The following is a 13624-nucleotide window of genomic DNA, read 5'->3' on the forward strand; positions in this document are numbered from 1 at the left end:
TTGGCCCAAAGAATCCCGGATATCGTGGCAGCACACCCAACTGTGAAGAATATTATACTGCATATAGGGTCACATGATGTTGTAAAGCAAGAGTCTGAAGTGCTGAATCGTGACTTCATGAATCTGCTGAACACAGTTAGCTCCCTAAACGCGAAGGTGTTTATCAGTGGCCCTATACCGCCAGCCAGAAGAGGAGCTGAGAGATTCAACAGACTGTTGGCACTGAACAGATGGCTTTCAACTGCATGTACCGTCCACTCTGCGGTTCATTGACAATTTTAACATTTTCTGGGACTGCAGACATCTTTTTAAAGCAGATGGACTTTTCCTTAACAAGCCAGGAGTAAAGCTGTTCACCTCTAGCCTACTTTACTTTCTACACCACACATCTACTCCCTCGGCCAAGGACATGAGACGAGATAAATCAACACAAACAAAGCAAGAGGAAGACACAACAAAGTGCGGCAGTGATCCACCACAGCCCCCACCTGAGCAAAGATTTGACCATGGAGGACCACAGAACGGAGACGAAAAATCTCAACCCCCCTTTTCACCCATCCAACACTCCTCTGGCTGAACGCAACTCCTTACTCCCTAACTATAAGCTTTATCGAAGAGGAGAGTTTTAAGTTTACTCTTAAATGTGGTGACGTGCGCCTGAACCCAGACTGGGAGCTGGTTCCACAGGAGAGGAGCCTGATAGCTGAAGGCTCTGGTTCCCATTTTACTTTTAGAGACTCTAGGAACCACAAGTAACTCTGCATTCTGGGAGCGCAGTGCTCTAGTGGGACAATAAGGTACTATGATCTCTTCAATATATGATGGTGCTTGACCATTTAGAGCTTTGTAGGTCAGAAGAAGAATTTTAAATTCAATCCCGGATTTTACAGGAAGCCAGTGCAGAGAAGGTCATATAGGAGAAATATGATCTCTTTTCTTAGTTCTTGTCAAAACACGCACTGCAGCATTCTGGATCAGCTGAAGAGTCTTAAGGGTTTTATTTGAGCAGTGCTCTTCCTGCTTCTTACAGTGCAGACGCTTTGCTGCTTGCTCCTGCCTCTGCTTGCATATTTCCGCTGATAATCTTGTTTTCCTCTGAGAGAAACTATGAGCAGTGGCTCTTGGATACTTATAAATCACTGGACTATACATTTTTTGTAGACATAGTAGGCTATTGCCATATTTCAACATTTTTCTGCGTGAGCGTGGCCTACCAATAGCTCAAGCCTGTCCTAAAGTGACTGTAGCTAAAGCTAATTAGCAGCAAGATGCCTCCCTTCTCCATGGAGGACTACTACAAACTCCTTCAGAAGATTGCAGTTCTGGAAACCAAAATTTACCGGTTAGAATTAAACGTGGAAGTGAACGGATCATGTGGAAATGACACCACTTTACCATTGACCCAAAACGATGGACAAAAGCATGCCAACACACGACTAACTAGCACCAGCAAGACTACAAACAAACAGCAGGGCTGTGGAAATGGGTAATAAATCAACAAGTGGTAGTCCTCCCTGGAACTCTTTTGGTGCAAAGCCTAAGAGTAAATCATTTTCCTGGGAAATGGGAGGACGACTAACGGGCAGGGCACAGCGCCCTGAGATTTGTGATACGACCGGCTGGCCTGCATTATCATCCAGGCAGAGCGCCTCTTCAACCCCTGTACTCAGTAGGACACAGCCGTGGACAGCTGCAAAAGGGAGAATTAGCAACAAAATGCCTCCCCAACAACTGAGTGTGCAGGTGGATAACAGATTTGCTCCTCTGCTGCAGGACCCTGGACATGACCTGGATTGCGTCTCATCGTCACACAGCAGGGTAAGGACTGAGAGCAATTCAAAAAAGTAAAAAAGCTACAGGGAAAGCTAACGACTGGGCACCAAACTCTGATTGTGGGTGACTCTGCTGTAAAAGACATAAAAAAGCAGTAAAAACACCAAAATACTCTGTTTTCCCAAAGACATGGTGTCTGACTTGGCCCAAAGAATCCCGGATATCGTGGCAGCACACCCAACTGTGAAGAACATTATACTGCATATAGGGTCACATGATGTTGTAAAGCAAGAGTCTGAAGTGCTGAATCGTGACTTTATGAATCTGCTGAACACAGTTAGCTCCCTAAACGCGAAGGTGTTTATCAGTGGCCCTATACCGCCAGTCAGAAGAGGAGCTGAGAGATTCAGCAGACTGTTGGCACTGAACAGATGGCTTTCAACTGCATGTACCGTCCACTCTCTGCGGTTCATTGACAATTTTAACATTTTCTGGGACCGCAGACATCTTTTTTAAAGCAGATGGACTTTTTCCTTAACAAGCCAGGAGTAAAGCTGTTCACCTCTAGCCTACTTTACTTTCTGCACCACACATCTACTCCCTCGGCCAAGGACACGAGACAAGATAAATCAACACAAACAAAACAAGAGGAAGACACAACAAAGTGCGGCAGTGATCCACCACAGCCCCCCACCTGAGCAAAGATTTGACCATGGAGGACCACAGAACGGAGACGAGAAATCTCAACCCCCCCCTTTTCACCCATCCAACACTCCTCAAACCCCCCCCCCTTACCAACACCGACGCCTTTGAGGATCCATCGCTCTCCCCATCCGCCTTTTCCCCTGTTTCCCCCCCCCCTGCCACATGTTGGGGTTCACTGACCGGATGGAGCAGCTGGTAGATGCTGGAATCAAGTTTGCCCCACTACCTTCTCCCATCATTCGCCCCCAGCATCAAACTGACCCTGTTTTGACTGAACCGCTGAAAGTAAAACGCCAGGCACCTCTGCCCCCCCCCCTCAAGGACGGCAGCGAACTCCTTCTCACCAGACTGATAAGTATGCTTGTGTACAAAATGAAACAAGCTTTAACTGATATGTGCTGGGCCCAGGCTGCATGCCTAGTGGCACTCATGACTCTTTCCAGGACAAGCCTGGGCCCTGTGTATTCAATTCTTCGTCAATCAATGTTGTGATAGGTAATAGAAAAAGAATGGTGAATCCGCTAAGTAAGAAAAAGAAGCACTTAACTGCCAACTTAGCAAATTTAGCATCCATTCCTCGTCAGCCACAGCCTGTCCCAAAAAAACGAGACAGATAATTATTTTAACACACTAACATTAGCCTTACTAAACGTCAGGTCTTTGGCGGGTAAATCATTTTTAATCAATGATTTTATTATTAAGCACAATCTTGACCTCATGTTTTTAACTGAAACCTGGTTAGACCATAATAACAGTGATGCTGTTCTTATAGAGTCAGCTCCCCCCTAACTTCAATTTTATGAGTGAGAATAGAGCGAATAAGAAAGGAGGTGGAGTCGCCATTTTGTTTAATGACTCGTTCCAATGTACTCAAATATCTTATGGAAACTTTGCTTCTTTTGAATATGTGGCTCTTCAGCTAAGGTCCCCCGTCTCGACCTATATTTCTAATTATCTACAGGCCACCTAAATACTGTGCATCCTTCTTTGACGACTTTAGTGAACTGCTGTCTATAATCTGTATTAACTTTGACTGTGTAGTTATTGCTGGTGATTTCAACATTCATGTTGACAACCCCCAGGATAGAGGGACCAAAGAACTGTGTTGTATTTTTGAGAACTATGGACTGACTCAGCATGTGACGGAGCCCACACACAACAAGGGGCACACTCTGGACTTGATTATCTCGAAGGGTTTGAACATTTCCAAGGTTGTGGTGACTGATGCTGCTCTCTCTGATCATTCCTGTGTTTTCTTTAATGGCACTATCTCTGTGCACAAAAGTGTCCAAACAAAGTTAATAAGAAAACGGTATATCACTGACAACACCAGTGAAACATTCATTCAGCTTTTCTCGTCCACACCCACCCTCTCAGGGGTCTCAGTCACTGAGCTTGTAGACAATTTCAATTGTAAAATTACAAATGTTATTGATGCCATTGCTCCCATTAAGGTAAAAAACTGTCTCTGATAAGAAAAGATCTCCATGGAGAAATGCCATACTGGTAAGAACAGAAAAAAAAGAGTGTCGAAAAAGCAGAACGCAGGTGGCGAAAAAACTAATCTCCAGGTCCACTACAACACCTATAAAGAGAGACTTCGCATTTATAATTTGGAACTGAGGAATGCAAGGCGGTCCTTCTTCTCGGACATTATTGCCAAAAACAATAATAACTCACGTGCTTTGTTTGCTACTGTCGATAGGTTAACAAACCCTCCAGTACCAGTAGCATCTGAACTTTTATCCACCAAGGCCTGCAATGATTTTGCCACCTTCTTCAAAGACAAAATTCAGAAAATTAGACAAACAATCAGTGCTTCCATATCGAGTACAGGGTATGTGTTGTCACAGTGTCCAGGCAAAACAAATTCCAATATGACCCAATTTCATATGATTAACCGTAAAAACCTGGAGGACATTATACAACATCTGAAAACCTCCTCCTGCTGCCTTGATATTCTACCAACGGGCCTTTTCAAAAATGTTTCGAATTGTTTGGCTACAGATCTTCTACAGATTGTAAACACGTCTCTTCTCTCAGGTATCTTCCCACAGGCCCTGAAAACTGCAGTCATTAAGCCACTCTTAAAAAAAGAACAATCTAGACACGTCACTAATGAGCAACTATAGGCCGATATCAAACCTTCCATTTTTAAGTAAAATCATTGAAAAAAACGGTTTCTCAACAACTCAACCCTTTTCTTGTCACTAAACAACAGTTTTGATGCCTTCCAGTCGGGTTTTCGACCACACCACAGCACTGAGACAGCTCTTGTTAAAGTCTTTAATGACATCCACTTAAACACAGATAGTGGCAAAATTTCAGTCTTGGTATTACTTGATCTCAGTGCTGCATTTGATACGGTCGACCATGACATATTACTAGACCGATTGGAAAACTGGGTTGGCATTTCTGGCTCAGTACTAAAGTGGTTTGAGTCTTATTTAAAGAATAGGGACTACTTTGTGTCTATAGGGAATTATACATCTGAGCATACAAATATGACGTGCGGAGTTCCCCAAGGCTCCGTTCTGGGGCCTCTCCTGTTTAACATCTACATGCTTCCACTGGCTCAAATTATGGAAAACAATAAAATAAGTTACCATAGTTATGCGGATGACACACAAATTTATATAACCTTATCGCCAGGGGACTATAGTCCAATACAACAACTGACTAAGTGCATTGAACAAATTAACGACTGGATGTGCCAGAACTTTCTTAAATTAAATGATGAAAAAAACTGAGGTGGTTGTTTTTGGAGCAAAGGAGGAACGATTAAAAGTCAGCACTCAGCTTCAAACGATAATGTTAAAAACAACAGACAAAGCCAGAAATCTTGGTGTAGTCATGGACTCAGACCTGAATTTTAACAGCCACATTAAGACAATTACAAAGTCAGCCTATTACCACCTTAAAAAATATATCAAGGGTTAAAGGACTTATGTCTCAGCAGGATTTGGAAAAACTTTGTCCATGCTTTTATCTTCAGTAGACTTGACTACTGTAACGGTGTCTTTACAGGTCTCCCTAAAAAAATCAATCAGACAGCTGCAGCTGATTCAGAACGCTGCTGCTCGAGTCCTCACTAAGACCAAGAGAGTGGATCACATCACTCCAGTTCTGAAGTCTCTACACTGGCTTCCAGTGCCTCAAAGAATTGATTTCAAAATACTTTTGCTGGTTTATAAATCACTAAACGGTTTAGGGCCAAAATACATTTCTGATCTGCTACTACACTATGAACCACCCAGACCTCTCAGGTCGTCTGGGACAGGTCTGCTTGTTGTCCCCAGAGTCAGAACTAAACAGGGGGGAAGCAGCGTTTAGTTTTTATGCTCCACATATCTGGAACAAACTCCCAGAAAACTGCAGGTCTGCTGCAACTCTCAGTTCTTTTAAATCAAAGCTGAATACCTATCTTTTTGATGATGGACTAGTTTTTCAGCATTGTGTTGAGACAGGATGTGCCTAATTTTGGCAATGTTACGAATGTGAAAAAAGGCTGTTCTTGAGGTTTGTTTTAAGTTGGCATTAAAGGATATATCCTGATCAAAAATAACTCCTAGATTTCTGACACTAGTGCTGAAGGCCAGGGCAATACCATCCAGAGTAGCTATACCTTAGATGAGGTTCAGAGGTGTTTAGGGCCCAGCACAATCACTTCAGTTTTCTGATGTTTGAGTTTAACATCAGAAAAGTGTAGGTCATCCATGATTTTATATCTTTGATCCATGCTTGGAGTTTAGTTAATTGACTGGTTTCCTCCCTTAATTGATAGGTATAATTGGGTGTCATCCGCATAACAATGAAAGTTAATTGAGTGTTTCCTAATAATATTGCCTGAAGGAAGCATATATAAGGTGAATAGAATTGGTCCAAGCACTGAGCCTTGTGGAACGCCATGGCTAACTTTAGCGTACTTGGAGGATTTATCATTAACATTAACAAATGTTACTGACATTTCTGGACCCTATAAACCCTTACCAGTAGAGGGTATCTGGAATAGAGATTTAAATGAAGTACATGATAGAGAGATCTGCTGGGACACAGTGTGGGAAAATCTTAGTGGTACATCCAAAAACCCCAATCATCAATTAATACACTATAAGTATGTTCATAGGATGTACCTCACCCCCAGAAGGCGTTATTCTATGAAGATCACCACGTCGCCAAACTGTGATCTCTGCCCACTTAATGCCCAGGGGTCTTTCTTGCATGTTTATTGGGAGTGCCCCGGCGTGGTTAGATTCTGGAAGGAAATATCTCTCACTTTAAGTGACGTTCTTAAGATCAGGATCCCAGCCTCCCCAGCCTTACTTCTGCTTAATGATGATTCTTCTTTAAATCTGTCCCTGCAGCATAGACATATTCTATGGGCCGGTCTCACATCAGCTAAGAAGATGCTTGGCCACATTCCTTGGCTTGGCAGCACTGGGCCAATTAATTTTTTAGGATAAAAGCAGTCTAAGTACAGTGGGGCAAAAAAGTATTTAGTCAGCCACCAATTGTGCAAGTTCTCCCACTTAAAAAGATGAGAGAGGCCTGTAATTTTCATCATAGGTACACTTCAACTATGAGCGACAAAATGAGAAAATAAAATCCAGAAAATCACATTGTAGGATTTTTAATGAATTTATTTTCAAACTATGCTGGAAAATAAGTATTTGGTCAATAACAAAAGTTCATCTCAATACTTTGTTATATACCCTTTGTTGGCAATGACAGAGGTCAAACGTTTTCTGTAAGTCTTTGCAAGGTTTTCACACACTGTTGCTGGTATTTTGGCCCATTCCTCCATGCAGATCTCCTCTAGAGCAGTGATGTTTTGGGGCTGTCGCTGGGCAACACGGACTTTCAACTCCCTCCAAAGATTTTCTATGGGGTTGAGATCTGTGGACCTTGAAATGCTTCTTACGAAGTCACTCCTTCGTTGCCCGGGCGGTGTGTTTGGGATCATTGTCATGCTGAAAGACCCAGCCACGTTTCATCTTCAATGCCCTTGCTGATGGAAGGAGGTTTTCACTCAAAATCTCACGATACATGGCCCCATTCATTCTTTCCTTTACATGGATCAGTCGTCCTGGTCCCTTTGCAGAAAAACAGCCCCAAAGCATGATGTTTCCACCCCCATGCTTCACAGTAGGTGTGGTGTTCTTTGGATGCAACTCAGCATTCTTTCCACTCCAAACACGACGAGCTGAGTTTTTACCAAAAAGTTCTATTTTGGTTTCATCTGACCATATGACATTCTCCCAATCCTCTCTCTGGATCATCCAAATGCTCTCTAGCAAACTCCAGAAGGGCCTGGACATGTACTGGCTTAAGCAGGAGGACACATCTGGCACTGCAGGATTTGAGACCCTGGCGGGGCGTAGTGTGTTATGACATATTACTAGACCGATTTGGAAAACTAGGTTGGCATTTCTGGCTCAGTACTAAAGTGGTTTGAGTCTTATTTAAAGAATGGGGACTACTTTGTGTCTATAGGGAATTATATATCTGAGCATACAAATATGACGTGCGGAGTTCCCCAAGGCTATGTTCTGGGGCCTCTCCTGTTTAACATCTACATGCTTCCACTGGCTCAAATTATGAAAAACAATAAAATAAGTTACCATAGTTATGCGGATGACACACAAATTTATATAACCTTATCGCCAGGGGACTATAGTCCAATACAAGTGCATTGAACAAATTAACGAATGGATGTGCCAGAACTTTCTTAAATTAAATGATGAAAAAACTGAGGTGGTTGTTTTTGGAGCAAAGGAGGAACGATTAACGTCAGCACTCAGCTTCAAACGATAATGTTAAAAACAACAGACAAAGGCAGAAATCTTGGTGTAGTCATGGACTCAGACCTGAATTTTAACAGCCACATTAAGACAATTACAAAGTCAGCCTATTACCACCTTAAAAATATATCAAGGGTTAAAGCACTTATGTCTCAGCAGGATTTGGAAAAACTTTTCCATGCTTTTATCTTCAGTAGACTTGACTACTGTAACGGTGTCTTTACAGGTATCCCTAAAAAATCAATCAGACAGCTGCAGCTGATTCAGAACGCTGCTGCTCGAGTCCTCACTAAGACCAAGAGAGTGGATCACATCACTCCAGTTCAGAAGTCTCTACACTGGCTTCCAGTGCCTCAAAGAATTGATTTCAAAATACTTTTGCTGGTTTATGAATCACTAAACGGTTTAGGGCCAAAATACATTTCTGATCTGCTACTACACTATGAGCCACCCAGACCTCTCAAGTCATCTGGGACAGGTCTGCTTGTTGTTGTAGTCAGAACTAAACAGGGGGAAGCAGCGTTTAGTTTTTATGCTCCACATATCTGGAACAAACTCCCAGAAAACTGCAGGTCTGCTGCAACTCTCAGTTCTTTTAAATCAAAGCTGAATACCTATCTTTTTGATGATGGACTAGTTTTTCAGCATTGTGTTGAGACAGGATGTGCCTAATTTTGGCAATGTTACGAATGTGAAAAAAGGCTGTTCTTGAGGTTTGTTTTAAGTTGGCATTAAAGGATATATCCTGATCAAAAATAACTCCTAGATTTCTGACACTAGTGCTGAAGGCCAGGGCAATACCATCCAGAGTAGCTATACCTTAGATGAGGTTCAGAGGTGTTTAGGGCCCAGCACAATCACTTCAGTTTTCTGATGTTTGAGTTTAACATCAGAAAAGTGTAGGTCATCCATGATTTTATATCTTTGATCCATGCTTGGAGTTTAGTTAATTGACTGGTTTCCTCCCTTAATTGATAGGTATAATTGGGTGTCATCCGCATAACAATGAAAGTTAATTGAGTGTTTCCTAATAATATTGCCTGAAGGAAGCATATATAAGGTGAATAGAATTGGTCCAAGCACTGAGCCTTGTGGAACGCCATGGCTAACTTTAGCGTACTTGGAGGATTTATCATTAACATTAACAAATGTTACTGACATTTCTGGACCCTATAAACCCTTACCAGTAGAGGGTATCTGGAATAGAGATTTAAATGAAGTACATGATAGAGAGATCTGCTGGGACACAGTGTGGGAAAATCTTAGTGGTACATCCAAAAACCCCAATCATCAATTAATACACTATAAGTATGTTCATAGGATGTACCTCACCCCCCAGAAGGCGTTATTCTATGAAGATCACCACGTCGCCAAACTGTGATCTCTGCCCACTTAATGCCCAGGGGTCTTTCTTGCATGTTTATTGGGAGTGCCCCGGCGTGGTTAGATTCTGGAAGGAAATATCTCTCACTTTAAGTGACGTTCTTAAGATCAGGATCCCAGCCTCCCCAGCCTTACTTCTGCTTAATGATGATTCTTCTTTAAATCTGTCCCTGCAGCATAGACATATTCTATGGGCCGGTCTCACATCAGCTAAGAAGATGCTTGGCCACATTCCTTGGCTTGGCAGCACTGGGCCAATTAATTTTTTAGGATAAAAGCAGTCTAAGTACAGTGGGGCAAAAAAGTATTTAGTCAGCCACCACTGTGCAAGTTCTCCCACTTAAAAAGATGAGAGAGGCCTGTAATTTTCATCATAGGTACACTTCAACTATGAGCGACAAAATGAGAAAAATAAAATCCAGAAAAATCACATTGTAGGATTTTTAATGAATTTATTTTCAAACTATGCTGGAAAATAAGTATTTGGTCAATAACAAAAGTTCATCTCAATACTTTGTTATATACCCTTTGTTGGCAATGACAGAGGTCAAACGTTTTCTGTAAGTCTTTGCAAGGTTTTCACACACTGTTGCTGGTATTTTGGCCCATTCCTCCATGCAGATCTCCTCTAGAGCAGTGATGTTTTGGGGCTGTCGCTGGGCAACACGGACTTTCAACTCCCTCCAAAGATTTTCTATGGGGTTGAGATCTGTGGACCTTGAAATGCTTCTTACGAAGTCACTCCTTCGTTGCCCGGGCGGTGTGTTTGGGATCATTGTCATGCTGAAAGACCCAGCCACGTTTCATCTTCAATGCCCTTGCTGATGGAAGGAGGTTTTCACTCAAAATCTCACGATACATGGCCCCATTCATTCTTTCCTTTACATGGATCAGTCGTCCTGGTCCCTTTGCAGAAAAACAGCCCCAAAGCATGATGTTTCCACCCCCATGCTTCACAGTAGGTGTGGTGTTCTTTGGATGCAACTCAGCATTCTTTCCACTCCAAACACGACGAGTTGAGTTTTTACCAAAAAGTTCTATTTTGGTTTCATCTGACCATATGACATTCTCCCAATCCTCTTCTGGATCATCCAAATGCTCTCTAGCAAACTCCAGAAGGGCCTGGACATGTACTGGCTTAAGCAGGAGGACACATCTGGCACTGCAGGATTTGAGACCCTGGCGGCGTAGTGTGTTACTGATGGTAGCCTTTGTTACTTTGGTCCCAGCTCTTTGCAGGTCATTCACTAGGTCCCCCCGTGTGGTTCTGGGATTTTTGCTCACCGTTCTTGTGATCATTTTGACCCCACGGGGTGAGATCTTGCGTGGAGCCCCGGATCGAGGGAGATTATTAGTGGTCTTGTATGTCTTCCATTTTCTTATAATTTCTCCCACAGTTGATTTCTTCACACCAAGCTGCTTACCTATTGCAGATTCAGTCTTCCCAGCCTGGTGCAGGTCTACAATTTTGTTTCTGGTGTCCGTTGACAGCTCTTTGGTCTTGGCCATAGTGGAGTTTGGAGTGTGACTGTTTGAGGTTGTGGACAGGTGTCTTTTATACGGATAACAGGAGGACAGAGGAGCCTCTTAAAGAAGAAGTTACAGGTCTGTGAGAGCCAGAAATCTTGCTTGTTTGTAGGTGACCAAATACTTATTTTCCCGAGGAATTTGCAAATAAATTTATTAAAAATCCTACAATGTGATGACTCTCATAGTTGAAGTGTACCTATGATGAAAATTACAGGCCTCTCTCATCTTTTTAAGTGGGAGAACTTGCACAATTGGTGGCTGACTAAATACTTTTTGCCCCACTGTATATGTCAGGTCTTGTTGTTCTTTCTAGCAGTCCTGCGTTTAAAGGTAAACTGCTAGAAGTTGAGGGCAAGAGGTGATGAATTTTATCTCTAATTGTTATATAATAATTTTATCATTAAAGAAGCTCATGACGTTGTCACTACTCAGAGCTATAGGAATAGATGGCTCTTTAGAGCGTGACTCTCTGTCACCCTGGCTACAGTGCTGAAAAGAAACCTTGGGTTGTTCTTATTTTCTATTTGTGATGAGTAATATCATGGTGAATTATGTTTGCATATATTTGTTGAAAAAGTGAGACTCAAATGAAAGCTTTGGGATTTATTTGCAATGCTTTTTACTTGTGTTGGCGTTTTTTGTGTGTGTTGTTCATGAAAGGGCAGAGTCCTGGGTGACAGGAAGGTTGTCACACTGTAGCTGGTGAAAAAGGTCGCAAGAGCATTGTGGCTCTGTTGTTTTAATATGGAAAGTACTAACCTCTGCTGGGGTTAGAAGAAGGTTGCAGACAGTCACCGACTCTGGTCTCTTTGATCTGTCTTTTTTTTTCTTTCTTCCTCTTGTTAAAAATTGCATAAAACCTGAAAAGAACCTCCTATTGCACAGCACAATAGAGTATGCTAATTCACAGAGACTGTGTGCCTTTTCCTTTATTATGTCCATATTTTAATAGCACTCTCTGTGTTGCAGGGAATGAGTTTGGCCATCCTGAGTGGCTGGATTTCCCTAGAGAAGGGAACAATCAGAGTTACCACTACGCCCGGCGGCAGTTTAACCTACTGGATACGGATCACCTCCGCTACTCTCAGCTCTACGCCTTTGACCGGGACATGAACCGGACCGAAGACAAGTATGGCTGGCTGGCTGCCCCACCTGTAAGTGCATCACACTCTCACTGTACAGTAGACTTTGTGCACACACTCTCAATGACAAAAAAACACATGAAAATATGTCACAGCACCGTTCTTTAGTCATATACAGAATATGTAATAACTTCTAGTGTCCCAAACAAGTGTTCTGTCAAACGATAGATTTTTTTAATCGCCAAATTCCTATAGTTAATCACGATTAATCGCATGTTATATCACATGAATACAATTCTATTATTTTGCATTTCAGAACTGTTTTTAAGTACATATTAACAATGGAAAGCCATTCTAACCAGTGTATCTTAATTGGGAATCAAATGAATGCAAAGAAAGTGACTTGAACTATGAACTTGACTTTAAGATTTGTATTTGTTTATTATTTATTTACTGTAAACAAAAGAAAAATGTGTGAATCTGTCATTATTGCACAATTCCTACAAGTACCTAACCTACCTGAGATGTAACACTAACACTTTGCTTATACAGTACAAACAAAATGGTCCAAAAACCGGATGCCACAGCAGTACATTTGTAACCTATACGTTTTTCTAATAAGGAATGTAACAATTCTCCTGGACAGAAAAGGGGGTGGACAATGTCCCAAATGACAAAAAGTAAAAAAAAAAAAACGATACAAACAACACAGTCCTAAAACTGTATACTGATATACATAGTCAATATAGTGTGCAGTAACTTCTAAATAATGTTGATTACTCACTGACGTCCAGTGATCACCGGTTAATGAGACAGCATTTGCACTTGGCAGCAGTTCCAGTTGGGCTGCTTTCTCCGTGTCGTACAGGCTGTGTATGTGTGAAACTACTGTCCCCCTCGACAACTTTTTGAAAGTAAACTTTCCATTCAGAATCTTATTGGCATCCATTTTGGCATCTCGCGCTCACCATCCACTCAAAACGTAACGTTAGACTACTACTCTTTGGCCGGCTCGCAAGCCCAAACAAGTGTGAGCGGCGTGCCTGTTGTTTTGTTTCCGGTCTAGATAGATCCGGTGTGGTGGTGTAGCTTTTCTAACGTTACTAGTTGTTGCAACAGCATGTGAAAAAACTACAAAGTTTGCTAGGCCAAAAAGAATGTTAATCTCGCGATAAAAAAATTGACGCCGTTAAAATGGGTTTGCGTTAACGCCGTTAATAACGCGTTTAACTGACAGCAATAATATATATATATATAATTTCTTTTTTTTAAAGATTATTTTCTTGGGCTTTAATTGCCTTTATTGATAAAACAAAGGAAAGTGGGAGAGAGAGGGGGATGACATGTACC

The 13624-nt window shown here is 41.9% G+C and overlaps 1 protein-coding gene across 1 annotated transcript in view; it reads left to right on the forward strand.

Moving 5' to 3' along the window:
- The window catches only part of gbe1b (glucan (1,4-alpha-), branching enzyme 1b), a 146860-nt gene that overhangs the window by 94470 nt on the left and 38766 nt on the right, over nucleotides 1-13624 (forward strand). Inside the window, exon 13 of the mRNA XM_078245751.1 lies at nucleotides 12162-12346. Coding sequence (XP_078101877.1) covers nucleotides 12162-12346 — 185 coding nt within the window. The remainder of the gene's footprint in view (nucleotides 1-12161; nucleotides 12347-13624) is intronic.

Source organism: Sander vitreus, chromosome 3, assembly GCF_031162955.1.
Source record: "Sander vitreus isolate 19-12246 chromosome 3, sanVit1, whole genome shotgun sequence".
NCBI lineage: Eukaryota > Metazoa > Chordata > Actinopteri > Perciformes > Percidae > Sander > Sander vitreus.